Source organism: Oculina patagonica, chromosome 2, assembly GCF_052425735.1.
Source record: "Oculina patagonica isolate OP01 chromosome 2, crgOcupat, whole genome shotgun sequence".
NCBI lineage: Eukaryota > Metazoa > Cnidaria > Anthozoa > Scleractinia > Oculinidae > Oculina > Oculina patagonica.
In genome coordinates, this window is record NC_135759.1 from 32265477 (window position 1) to 32278892 (window position 13416).

A 13416-nucleotide genomic window follows, 5' to 3' on the forward strand; every position below is an offset into this window, starting at 1 on the left:
AAAATTCCGTTAGAGGTTTACTTTAGGAAGACCGACGTTTCTTTTGGGATTTGTTATAAACCGTAAAATTTATCGCTACTTTAGGGAAAAGGCTACTTTCGCGGGATCTTTATTTTGACATGTTCACGTTATGTAGAAATCTCTCAAATGAGTGTTTGTCTCAGTTCTCGATTCAAACAAAATAATTATAGAGCGACTTTATCTGCTAGTTTCGTAAATTTGTTTTCAGCTAGATGTCGATACATTCAGCTCCCTCCGATGTTACTTTCGGCATTCCAGGTCATGTGACATGTCACTGAAAACTTATGCGAGCATGCACTTTTAGTAGGATTAAATTTGAAAGAAACAATTGTCCACCATTTTGAAAGAATCTCTTGATTCTATTCATTATTACGGCTTAATATACAATCTTCGTTCACTGTCCAAAATCCACGCACGCAATTGGTGAAAATAGATCACGTGATTTTGCTTTACCTGTCGTCAGCAAACTCCGACAGTGCAGTATTGACAATAATGCACAAAAATCGTGCATTATTGAAAGTGTCTTCAGCTTCAAGGCTTGCAGAAGTGGCAGAAAAATATATTCCTCAAATAATCAACGATCCAATACCAAACAAAATCGAAGAGGATAACAACTTGAAGTGCTTTAATGTTCAAAGGTAAACTGCAGCTCAATAAATACATTTTTGTGTGCGGTTGCCGGTTGACTTGCTTGTTGCTTGATTGTGAAAGCCATCGACTTGCTTTGAACAAGCTTCTCGCTGACTGTATTTACGAACGACCACAGCTGATGAACTATTTTATGAACCACTGTAAGCTTTATTTCTGTACGGCTTATTTGTAATTTTTATATTATTGATGTAATCCCGTGTAATTAAGCATGCACTACTACACTTCTTTTTTTTAAACATTATTGTTTGAAGTTCGTTAAGTCGATGACCCGATGATTTCTTTCAGTGTACTCAGATTGTATATTAAAAGGGTTAGAGTCTGTCCGTTCGTGTTTTGTTGACAAATACACGCACTTGCTGGCCTCACAATGAACTCGAAATTTTCAATACTGCACTCGGCTACGCCTCGTGCAGTATTGAAAATTTCTCGTTCATTGTGCGGCCAGCGCGTGCGTGTATTTGTCAACAAAACACTCACAACAGTCTCTAACCCATAATTAATCTCTGAACAAGTTTACCTACTCATATATTACATTTATATTGCATAACAACCCTTTTTTCGCTTTTTTCAGTCACGAATGGGCTTGGTAAAATGCATAAATTATGGCTTCAACCGCATAGATAATTATACAAGAGGACCATGGTGTTCATTGCTTTCTCAGTTAACATTTTGTTCTTTCCTGTTCTTTCCCAGCTGTCATATTACATGTCACGGATGCAGGATAAAGCAAGTCCCGGATAATGACGTCAATCTTCACTGCGACAGAACTCTTTCTCGAGAGTTGTTTGAAATGCCGGGCATGTCTGTGCCTGACACAATCTCGGTGATGGATCGGGGATTGCTCTGATTGGTGCAGCAGCATAGGCAGACCGAGACAAGCTGCTTAAAGGCTCGACGGAACTCTGGGATTTTCACAGCGTAGACAATGGGATTGACCGCTGAGTTGCTGTAGTGCATGAACTTCAGAAACAAAAGAATCTCCGTGCGGCTGTAAATTTCCGGCTGACATTTCTCGCAGAACACCAAGAGCAACTGAACAATGAAGAAAGGTAACCAGGCTATCACAAAGAAGCCAATCACAAGCGCAATTGTAATTGCAATGCGCATGTCACGTTTCATCGATCGTGAGCTATCCTGGCTTGGCTGTATTCGATTGCTGGCCGCACGCCATATCATCGCGTAGGTAAATAAAATAACCAGCAAGGGAATGACGAAAAAACCGATGAAAAGAAATAACATGTTGGCCTGCTGGTTTATCTCCTTAACCTTCAGCGCAGCTCCACAAGCTAATGCAGGAATAACCCATACAACTACAAGAAAGATGAAGTACACCTTGGCCGACGTGTTTCGATGTCGAATTGGGTGGACCACGGCGAAGAAGCGTTCTAAGCTGATAGTCACCAGATGTAATATGGAACAGGTGCCCGCAAAGAGGTCAAGGACATAGTAAACATCCTGTAAAGTGCGACCTCCAGATGAATAAAGTAACATTGAGATCCATATCGGGATGGAGACAACGCCAACCAAAACATCAGCCACAGCAAGGCTGACCACAAAATAGTTTGTTATCGTGCGCAGTCGCGAGTGTCGAATAAATGATGCCACGACTAGTCCGTTTCCAAATACTGCTAAGAATGCAATGATGACGTAAAACGTGCACGATACGATAACCGACTCCTTCTTGAAAATTGGATAATCAATCATAGGAGGAGGACGGGCAGCACTCGGGTTTGGTTGACTGGCCATTTCACAAGTTCCTAAAAAGAAGGAATGAAATAATTAAATCATTAACGGGCGCGCAGTTTTGCAACAAATCAATTACTTGTTTCTGATATGGGACTATATGATACTTTTCCTTTGCCATAGTAGGGGTCGAAAAGATTCGTATTATTCTAATTGCTGTATTTGCTGCATGGAATCAGTCGACGAATAACGAGACCAAAACATTAGGTTAAAACAGGAGAAGGCCTAGGAGAATATAATAAAGCTTCTATTAAAGACCCGACGAACCCTTGTCTGTTATTACTTGTCCCGGGTACTTGTAAAAAATATGCCGGTAAACTGATTCTTCGGAAAGAAGAAGAGGTTGAGACAGAAATGAGATATAAATAGACAGTATTCTTGAAACAAAACAAACTTTCTACCACCGCAACAGAAAGACAAACATTATAAATCGAAAGCAGTTCTTGCCATTTGTGACACAGTTAACATAAAACGTCATTGGCCCAACCTGATGAAACTTGATGGTACTTGATACAGAACAAAGGTTCAAAGAGCCAAAATTTATTTCTTTTACAAAGAATAAATGACATGCTTGTTAGTGCAAAAATTTAAACAGGCTTCATCGTACAAAAGGTGCCATTGTTATAAATGGTGTAGTCAGGGCCTTTCATTCTTTGCTACTTCCTACCGTTTCTGACATAACACACTTGAATCTTAAAATGTATACATGCTTCTAGGGTCGTTGTCACAAAACAAATCGTGACCAATGTTGAAACCCCCCAGCTGAGGACAACATGAGAAAATCCCCACAAAGGCATCCTGTCACAGGGACACTGCGGGGGAACTGCTTTCGGTAAAAAGTATTTTGGCAAATTGGTCTTCTCATACATGACATGCACCTAGTACATCAAGATGAAGATATAAAGTAAATTGTTGGTGAAGTAAGTCGGGAGCTATAATAAGAATTTTTAGGTGTTTTTCCAGTCCACGAGGACAAAACTTGAAAGGATCAGCCTGACTTTTTCAAGTTGAGATCTAAAGTTCCTAATGACATCACAAAAATATCACTTGTTTATCGCTTCAGTACACTGGCATAGTGTTTTTTTCACAAAATTGGACCAGTATTCTTAGTTTCCATATGTCTTTAGGCTCTTGAGTTTTTGAAGTAAAACTGGTGACAGTGTCCTTTTAATTCATCATCTTCGTCATCATTTTTTCTTTTTCCTCTTTTTATTCATTTTCATTTTCCTTCTTTGTTGAAGATTATTTTATGTCATCATGTCGTCATTAATTTTTCATCATTAATTTTTCTCCCGTCCTGAATAGCTATGGCAATTGCGAAAGGTGAAAATACACGTAAAATTGAATACTGCGAAATAAAGTTTATTGTTGTTAGCGGCGCATTCCATTTAGTGCTTCTGGTTGATTTAGAAATTCTCGTGAACCTTATTTTACTGCGTCGTTTCAACTGTCGCTTTAACCCCTTCCAAAACAATCGTTGATTTGTAGTAATAATCATAATAATAACGAAGTAAATGTTTCTAATTAAAGAGGCACTGCCAGTAACCACGAGAATTTTGCTGCTGCATTTTTGGTCAAAACGGTGCTAAAATTATGACGAAGCACTTTCGCTCACGGACGAAATGCGTCTAGACACCTAGTTGAAGATGTTAAACGAATTGTTGAATTGCTGACAAAAAATATATTACATTTTTCGATTTGTCTTACTTAAGATAATAAAAATATTCACATTGGTACTTTAACTTCTTTTAAAAAAAATTACGAATCATGGGAGACAAACATGAAAACTTCCGGCCTTTCTTGAAAACATTTTGATCTGTAACTGAAAGATGTCGACTTTTCTTTTTAATTTGGCTTAAAACGTAGACATACAGGAGTGTCGACTGTGGGATGGTCGAATACAAGACTTGCTGAGATGTCAAAACACCCTAATATTCATGGAGCGACCAACACTTTTCGACATTAAGAATTAAGAATTATTTTTTCTTTTAGAAATCCACGCAAAAGAACCACTAACTACTTGTGAAATAACACACACAAAAACGACGGCTAGAGACTTTTATTACTCACTCTGAGGTCGCTTTCTTCACCCGGCAACTTAAAATTTATCTTGTGTATTAAATTCCTCTGTAACTTCGAAATTGGATTGGAGCACAAGCACAGAAACTAAGATATACTAATTAAGTTGTTTGAAATCTTTGCGGAAAACGTGTCTTTACATATTAAGAATAAGAGGCGAGCTTTCATGAAATAATTACATAAAAGGTCCCTCGCTAGTCAGATTAAAGATCTCTAACCTGATGTGTTTACCTAAAATATTTGGAATAAACTCAACAAAGGCGAGAAAAATAAAACTAATCAAAACTCCCAAGGTCGAACTATCTGTTATCGTCCAGAGCTGATAAAGAAAGCCTGATTAAAATTTAGTGATTTTGAATTTGTTTTAAGCGAATACAATCCAGAATAGAAAAACCTCACATCGTTTTAGCTCTTTTGTTTACCTTAGATGGCTGAAATGTCTTCTCGGTATTTCAGTGTTTTTTCTTTTCTGTCTTCTTGACGCTTCGCCAACGTGTCGACCGACGCTTTACTCTTTACTTAGCCACCCGAACGGAGTATGTACAAGTGAAATGTTAAGGACAAACCTTTAGGCAGTGTAAACGTGGTTGCCAAGTGTTTCAAACACGTCGCCGGCGTTTGTTGATTTGCGCCCTCTCTCTCTCTTTGGTTGTATTGAAATTTCATCGAATGTTCTTCCTTTTGACATAACTAATTGAGTTTATAAAGAGAAAAGTAACCTCATGAATATTAAATGAAGTTTGTTGACGAATGTCTGTGTCGCCTACATTAACGTGTTGACACAAGTTGATTTGACGTTTATACTGATACATAATTAATCACCATGTAACTGATGGAACAGAGATAAACTGAAATGAAATTGGATTTAGCAGAGACTTGAAAAATTCATGTGTAGTTCAATTTATTATCACTGACTCTTTCTTGTGACATGATGTAGCTTGTAGATTCTGAACGCCGTTTCCGTGAGAAAACGATTTTATTGCAACGCTAATTAATAGAAATGAATACGTCGTTATGTATAATTGTAATACTCTTGAAACAAAATTAAAATAAAAATGGTTGAAAATTTATCGTTAACAATCTGTCTTAGCTAAGTAGCACCAGTACTATAATAAAAGCTCTTTCCTACACTGATTGCTGTTTATAACAACAGTGCTCTACAAAAATGTCTCGTCTCGTTCTACTTCATTTTACCCACCCACCTATAAATCAAGGTTCCGCGTTTTCCCATACGATCATTCTTTTCATTTGACTTCATGTATAGAACACTATTTTTATATGCAACATTTGTCGTGTTTGGGGTCTTTTGTTAATTGAGTGAGAAAACTAATACCACCGAATTTGAATGGTACTTTCTTGTGATTATGAATGTCATGAATAAGAAATTTTGCAGTTGCATAGCACGCGTGCTGTTCCAGCTTTTACACTCATTTCAAATTAAATGAAAACACTTGCATCAATCATCCTGTCATTTGTCTAAGCAATAGAAGTAGTTTGACTTGATAATGACAGTTTTTCCTCTGAAAAGTAGATAAAAACAGGAAAAAAAATCACTAGTACAGAGGAAGATTAACAGACTGAAACATGTGGTTCAAACTTTTGAATTACACGTGTGGCTATGATATTGTAGATTTTCAATGCCGTTTTCGTGAGAAAACATTTTCATTGCAATCTTTATTACTTGAGATGAATACGTCGTTAATTACAATTACAAACATTTTGAAGCAAAATAAGGAAAATAAAAGTAAAAATGTTATCGTTAGCAATGATGAAAGTGTTTCTTAAACTGATTGCTGTTTATAATATGGGTGCTCTACAGAAAAGTCTTCCGTAGTTTAACTTCACTTTTCCTCCTTCCCACATCATTGGCGACGTTTTTCATTTGACTTGTATAGTACCTTTTACACTATTGTTATATTCAATATTCAGTGTCAAGTTAGGGTCTTTTGTCATTTGAGTGAAAAAAACCAATACTACCGAATTTGAATGGTATTATTTTTGTTATTATAAATAAGAAATTTTGCAGTTGTAGCACGCATGCTGTTCCAGTTTTAACACTTATTAAAATTAAATGAACACTCATGCATCAATCATCCTGTCATGGCCTAAGCAATAGAACAGCCAGAGATTGACTTGATAAGGACAGTTTTTCCTTTAAGAAGAAAAACAGAAAAACAAATCACTAGTGCAGAGATAGATTAACCGACTGAAACATGTGGGTTCAAACTTTCGAATTACGTGTAGCAATGAGATTGAAGACTTTGAATGCCTTTTTCGTAAGAAAACGATTTTCTTGCAATCGTAAATACTTGAAATGAATACGTCGTTATGCATAACTACAGGCCTTTTCGGTAACAAAATATATTAAAGTGAAAATGGGTGGAAATGTTATAATTAACAATCTGTCTTAACTAAGTAGCACTTTTGATGGAAGCGTTTCCTATATTGATTGCTGTTTAAAATAAGGGTGCTATACAGAATCATCTCCCGTAGTTTTACTTCACTTTTCCTCCTTCCCACATTATTGCTGGCGTTTTTTCATTTGACTTATATAATACCTTTTACACAATTTTTATGTTAAACATTTGTCAAGTTAGGGGTCTACTGTTAATTGAGTGATTGAACCAATACTACCGAGTTTGAATGATGTCTTCTTGTGATTATAAACAAGAAATTAACTGTTGTAGCACGCGTACTGTTCCAGCTTTTATACTCAATTCAAATTAAATGAAGATCCATGCATCAAACATCTTGCCATGTACATACATACATACATACATACATACATACTTTATCGTATAGCTCCCCCTTGGGGGCTCTTCCGTCTTAGTAATAGAAGAAGATTGACTTGATAACGACAGTTATCTTCTTTTGAGAAGCAGATAAAAAAAAAAAACACTAGTGCAGATAAAAAGTAGATTAACAGACTGACTGACATGTGGTTCAAACTTTTGAATTACGTGTAGCAATGAGATTGTAGACTTTTAATGCCGTTTTCGTGAGAAAACGATTTTATTGAGGTCTAAATGACTTTAAATGAGTGCGTCGTCATGCTGTTCCAGCTTTTACACTCATTTCAAAGTAAATGGAGACCCATTTATAGAAAAGCATGATACCACATCGCCGACCGCGCCACTCGTGTGATAGACATTTATAAACCAACAGGCTGTCACGTCTTGACAAAAAGTCTTCTTGTTAATTTACTTCCTTAGTATTTGTAATGACATCTCATTCATGAAGATCAAGAGGTCATATTCGACATATTCTCCTGTGGAGATTTATAGCTAGAGAAATGGACACGCAATGTATTTCTTGATCTTTCTTGTGCTCGTCGTTTGAAAAGGGGTACGTTATGAGGTAACTGAATGTCCAAATATCATTATAACATAGCTAGCAGAGCCGCACAATCAAATTCAGTATACGTAAGCGTGCTCAAAATCCCGATGGTGCACGCTGATGACGTAATCGACTTGTGAAAATCTCACTGAGAAAAGCTCACACACTGTGTTTTGCGAAAGCGATAAAATCTTATCTTTGGTTTAAGGAAAGCGAATCTTTTGAAAATTTTTTTTAAGGATACGAGCTTCAAGGTAAGCTGTTATTATAAAACGGAGAGCAAACGGGAAAATATATTCGATTTCGCCGTCAATCTTGTGAGTTGTGTGTGCTTTTCTTCATTCAAACTAACAAACAACAAAAACTAACGCGCGAGTCTCGAAGGACGAAAAACATTTTTTCACGGCCCTAACGTGCATTCAAGAAGAACTCTTACGCTTCTTTCGTGCTCTCCAAACTTCCTGCGTGCTCCATAACTCGATAGCGCACACTAAAGCATGAACCAATTGTTAAATGTTGTCATTCTTGTTGTCATTTAACCATGATATGCCATACTGATTAAAATAAGCTAAAAGGTATTCTGCTTACCCAATGCCTCATTAGTTTTCATGCACTTAAATAAATCGATCACTGAGAAAATCCGTGAAGAATGCAGAATTCTCTGTTGCTGTTGTTTCACTGAATACGAGAAGATCATTTTGCGATTTTCTTTATAAATAAAACCGTGTTACGGTTGTAAGTATAATTTTATACTCTATCATGTTCGGACTTATGATTAATACAGTAAAAAAGCTCTATGCTCCGGAAAGTCTTCTTCAAAGTCAAGTGTTCTTAAAAGACGAGTGATCGAGTTATTACAATTGCCATTCAAATGTCTGTTCTACTTTACATCCAAATATATTCTACTGAAGTATTAGTTCCAATTCAGGGATACTCACCTATTGCTGCACGTGAGAACGAATTTAAAGAGCAACGTGACGCCTTCACTTTCCCAGCGTTAGAAAAACCGATGACTTTGATGATCTCATGGTTTGGCACTATTCAAACCAGTTGAACGCTTGCAGATCCTTAAAACTCCTTATGAAGTACAATATGAAATAATCCTTGTTCAAGAATGCTTTATCTGCGGCGTCAGTTTAATTAGAAATCGCGGCAAGTAGTGATTTCTAAATGGTTTTCACTTCATGATTGAATTCTTAAGGGTGATTAGAAAAATATCTCTCATGCTTGCAATTCTGTAAGTTTGGCAAACAGCTTATGTGCATTTTACATGGTGGTTTTCCTAAAAAAAAGGTCACGACAGAATATTGCAATAATAGTTTTACTTTTCAATGGGACAAACAGGCTGTGTGATCAGTAGAAATTTTTCATCATAGTCGAATTACACCTAACGTGTTCGTTGTATTAAAAGCCGGCTTTAAACATATTTTTTCTTGAAATGCCGACGGAATCTCAATATGCATATGTAAACTGTCGAAAACTCCTTGGTTATTTATCAGTTGTGTGACGTCTAATTATTCCAGCTGAAGAACATGTCATCAGAAAGTCATGTGGGGTCCTTCTCAGAGTTATTTCGAGTCTGCTTTCATTGGTAATGTATTGAGACCCCATTGGTCAATAAAAGATAACAATTTTACCTCTGGCTCTCGATTTGCCTCAACAAAATATAGAAGCTACTGAAGATGCATAGCTTTCAGGGGATTCTCTTCCTTATTCGCACCCAGTAATGCTGGCCTATGAGGACTTTCATCTCTTTACTAAGGCGATTTTCAGGGATATTGGGATTTATTTTGCCTTCTCCACTTTCCAAATAAACTGGCGGCACGCGGGTGCAATAAGTCTATTCAAGCAAACAAGAAGTCAATTGAAACTGATAGTCGGCGCTGTTTGATAGTTGGCCTTCTCTAGCAGATGACTTTGTTATTGTTTTTGTCAAATTAATGGTGGAATGTCGGTATGAGCGTCAGGGCAAAAAAGGGAAAGCAAAAAAGTTCAGACTACTTTTGAAAACGAGGAGCAAGGCAGGCAGTCTGTATTTTGTTCCCTTTTATTTTGAGACGAGAGGAACTACTTTTCTCAAGTGGCTTTTGCTATATATAGTTGGTTTTCCCGGACAGCAATTGCCATTCAAGGGAAACGATTGGTGAAAGGCTACAGAAAGTGATTTAGTATTAAAATACGTCCAAGCTCTTAAAAATTGTTAATTATCCTTGATTGAGCATTCTTTTAATAGATTACAAATTTTTATATACGGATGGCTCTTGTTATTTTATTTCGCCAAAACAGTGCCGCGCCCCGCCGCGCCGGGCCGCGCCGGCGGATGTGTGTTTGGACCAAAACACGCACTGACATGTGTGAAGAGAATTCCGTCATTAAAGCAGCAGATAAACTTCAACAACGAGAAGGAACTTGAATCGGCAAGATTAGAAAGTGTTTGGTAAGTTTTTACATCAATCGTGATCTTAATAGAACGTTATTTACACTATAGTCATGTATAGTACGTTTTGTGTAAGATTAACCTGGATTAACATAATTTGTCTGCCAGTAGATACCACGAGGGGAAGAAGACAGGTAATTAAGTAAAGCCACAATGTGTGCATGCGACGATCGACAGCTTGAATCCTCATAAACCAAATGTTAGTCATGTTATTTTACCCGGCTTATAGTAAGTTTGTAAACGTCAAATAATTCCGGTTACAATAGTGAATTAGTTGAATAATAGCTCGTGTTACAGGGGACATTCACATCAGATAAACTGCTTACCTGAACCGTTTTGCAGCGCAATGTTGTGCGCAATCAATTGCCTGCATGTACTGCTCTTCCCGCTAATATACGTATACTGCGCGGAATGGTTTTGCGAACGTTCACTTGACCTGAGCTTTTCTTATCTTATAAGCTAATGACTGTGTACGACTGTACTAGCCATAATAACCTTGATCATTTCTTCACATGTCATCACTCACTGTTAAATATATATTTAGCAGTGAGTGATTATATGTGAAGATATTTCCTGCACTGCAGTGTATGCGTTTTTCTTCATAATTATTTCTTAATAGTAGGTGTATGGGAGGTGGACTAGAGACTCGATTAGAATGCCTTGACAGCACTGCACGCTTAAGTTTAATTTGGGCACGCGATAATGTTTTTGTTAATCTGCAGAAAATATAATCCATTTAGTTATGACAGCATCGTTCGACATGGAATTAAAATACTGGCTGGCTGCTTTTTGTGCTCCGAAACATAAATTTTTAAACATACGAATTGCTAATGCTTGGTTGTTAAAGAGTAGCACTGACATACAGATTTTTTGAATTAGAGTTCAAACTAAGGGGGCTGTCTTTGTTCAGCAGATCAAGCCTTTTATGTAGTAGAGCAGACTGATATGGCAAGTGTAATACCAAACATAAATAAATCAAAAATATGTTCACTACTACAGCAATTTGTATAGGAAGTTAAAACACCTGTGTGTTTTTTTTAATTTCCTAGACAGGGAAAATTTTAATTTCTCAATAAATATTTAAAAACAGAAACTAATAGGCACAGAATACAGTTGTCGAGAAAACAACACCAACAGCAAAACCATCATTTAGAGGATGTACCTTTAAATTATCAGAGCAAAATTTAAACGGAATAAGAAGGAATGGTTGATAGCAATCTTTTAGGAGAATTAAATTGGGACTTGCAAGGATAAATCTGTACGTAAGAACAACCAATACACCAAGTACCGCTCCTTTGTTAATAATCATGGTAAGAAAATGTCAAACTCTGAATCACTATAACAGTTCCAAAAATTGTTTCAAGAAACATAACGGAAATAGTGTCACTTTACCTTCATCCTAATGTTGTCTTTTGCGATGATTTTCTTGTGTATTCCAAGGTCGTGTGAAATCAATTATTCTTATTTTCTTCTTATATTATCCTTGGTTCGTTCACATCATAGGATGATCGATGGAATTTGAATTGAAAAGGAAGAAAGATATAATATAACCTTATCTTCCACGATTCGATAACTGTTAACTTTAACGATAAAAATGATGACTGCAAGCAATAAGTAATAATTTCAAGGCACCGAGAAAGGTTTCTTTCTTTGTTCAGTTGTGTTAATTTTAGTCTTTCCTAATTAGCATATCTGAGGAATGACTCAATATACAACACGCTCGTCACGTATAAAGACATGGAGACTACACATTGTGTATATTTTACAGAGCAAGGCAGTGTTACTTTCACCTCAGCGCCATAGATATTTTGTAAGGTTTGCATGCCTTGCTGTGTCGCAGTGCCAAACTGTAAATTATCGACTTGTCTAGTATAAATAATTCATTGCCTTCATGATTGTGTTTCAGTGATTTTCTAAACCTCTCCTCAATGTCTTCCCTCAATGTCAGCTGAGATTTTGAGAACGAAACGAAACGATTTTGAGAAGTTCCACCTCTAATCCTTCGTTCTCGAAAACCCAGGCATAATCTCTTATTTTAGAATATCCCGTCTGAAATTTATTTTCATCATTATTTATCCGAAAAAAAAAATACTAACTTCAATCTTGTCTATGTGATTTCCTATAAAATATTAACGTTTTAATTGTTTCTCCATGGTGTACAATTTAGGAGCCCGTGGATTTAAAATTTATAAGGTTGTACTATTATCTGAAATAGTGTTTGATGCTCCATACGATGTCACTGTGATAGCCCAATGTAGAAGCAGATTTTACTTAATAAAGTGATGTCTGAAACCATAACACTTCCACACGTTACTAAGTGCTCAGCCATAATTTTCCTCTTCAGAGAATTTTCTTTTGGTAAAGCAAATTGAAGAGATAACTTATGATTGGTTAAAATTTAATAAAAAGTAAGCAAAAGACATCTCTGTTTTTATTTCTTTTGTGTCAGGCTTTTTTCTTTCAAATTTACTTTGTGCTACTGTGTACATTAAATTACTTTTAAGGTGACGCGTATCCAAAAAACACACAATACCAATTTATTTGCATTTGAGCCATTCTGTACCTTTGCTGTTTTTAATACATCATCTAGTATTTCACTCAGTTTTATAATTGAAGTTATCGATATAGCTAACAGCAACGAAAAAATAAGATTGTCTCCTCACGATCCCACTGAAGAAACTTTCTACTCGAGGTATAAGTGTTAGTTTTTTGTTCTAAAGTAGTTTTCATTAGCTTGCTAAAGTATATAAGGATTTAATATTTTCTCCTGTTTGGTCTAAACCTAAAACAAATAATTCATAGACGAGTCGTGTAGAGATCTAACCGTTCGTAAATCTTTCCTCAAAACAGGCTTTCCCGGCTGTGCTCAAAGAAAGTTGACGTACGATATTTTTCATCGGTTTTCATGGATGAATTTCTAATCAGGTGCGTTGAATACTTGAAAAATTTTTGGCACGAAAAATATAAAAAAAACTTTCAACCATAGAGGAAAGTTAAGGTGCCAAAGACACAGGTTGTACTGTTGCAAAAAATTTGAATATTGCTAGCCAGCTTCATTGTGATAGTTAATGGCTCATAATTGTGTCAACACCACACTGATAATGTCAGTCAGTTATAATCACCTGCTTGTCAACCAACTCAGTTCGACT

At 36.4% G+C, this 13416-nt stretch overlaps 1 protein-coding gene across 2 annotated transcripts; it reads right to left on the reverse strand.

Moving 5' to 3' along the window:
- Positions 1–1172: 1172 nt before the first annotated feature.
- On the reverse strand, positions 1173–8798 carry LOC144644204 (octopamine receptor beta-2R-like). Of its 2 annotated transcripts, none has more exons than XM_078503636.1 (2): positions 8769–8798; positions 1173–2429 (listed from the first exon to the last, which is right to left on the reverse strand). In XM_078503636.1, the coding sequence occupies exon 2, from the start codon at positions 2416–2418 to the stop codon at positions 1426–1428; it is 993 nt and encodes a 330-aa protein (XP_078359762.1). In that variant the 5' UTR covers positions 2419–2429; positions 8769–8798; the 3' UTR covers positions 1173–1425. The 2 variants fall into 2 exon arrangements, with proteins under 2 accessions (XP_078359762.1, XP_078359761.1); XM_078503635.1 differs by lacking the exon at positions 8769–8798 and adding an exon at positions 4917–5121.
- Between the last annotated feature and the right edge of the window lie 4618 nt (positions 8799–13416).

Excerpts from the sequence above, each read along its gene's own strand:
- LOC144644204 (XM_078503636.1), bottom strand. The coding sequence starts at position 2,418 with ATGGCCAGTCAACCAAACCCGAGTGCTGCCCGTCCTCCTCCTATGATT.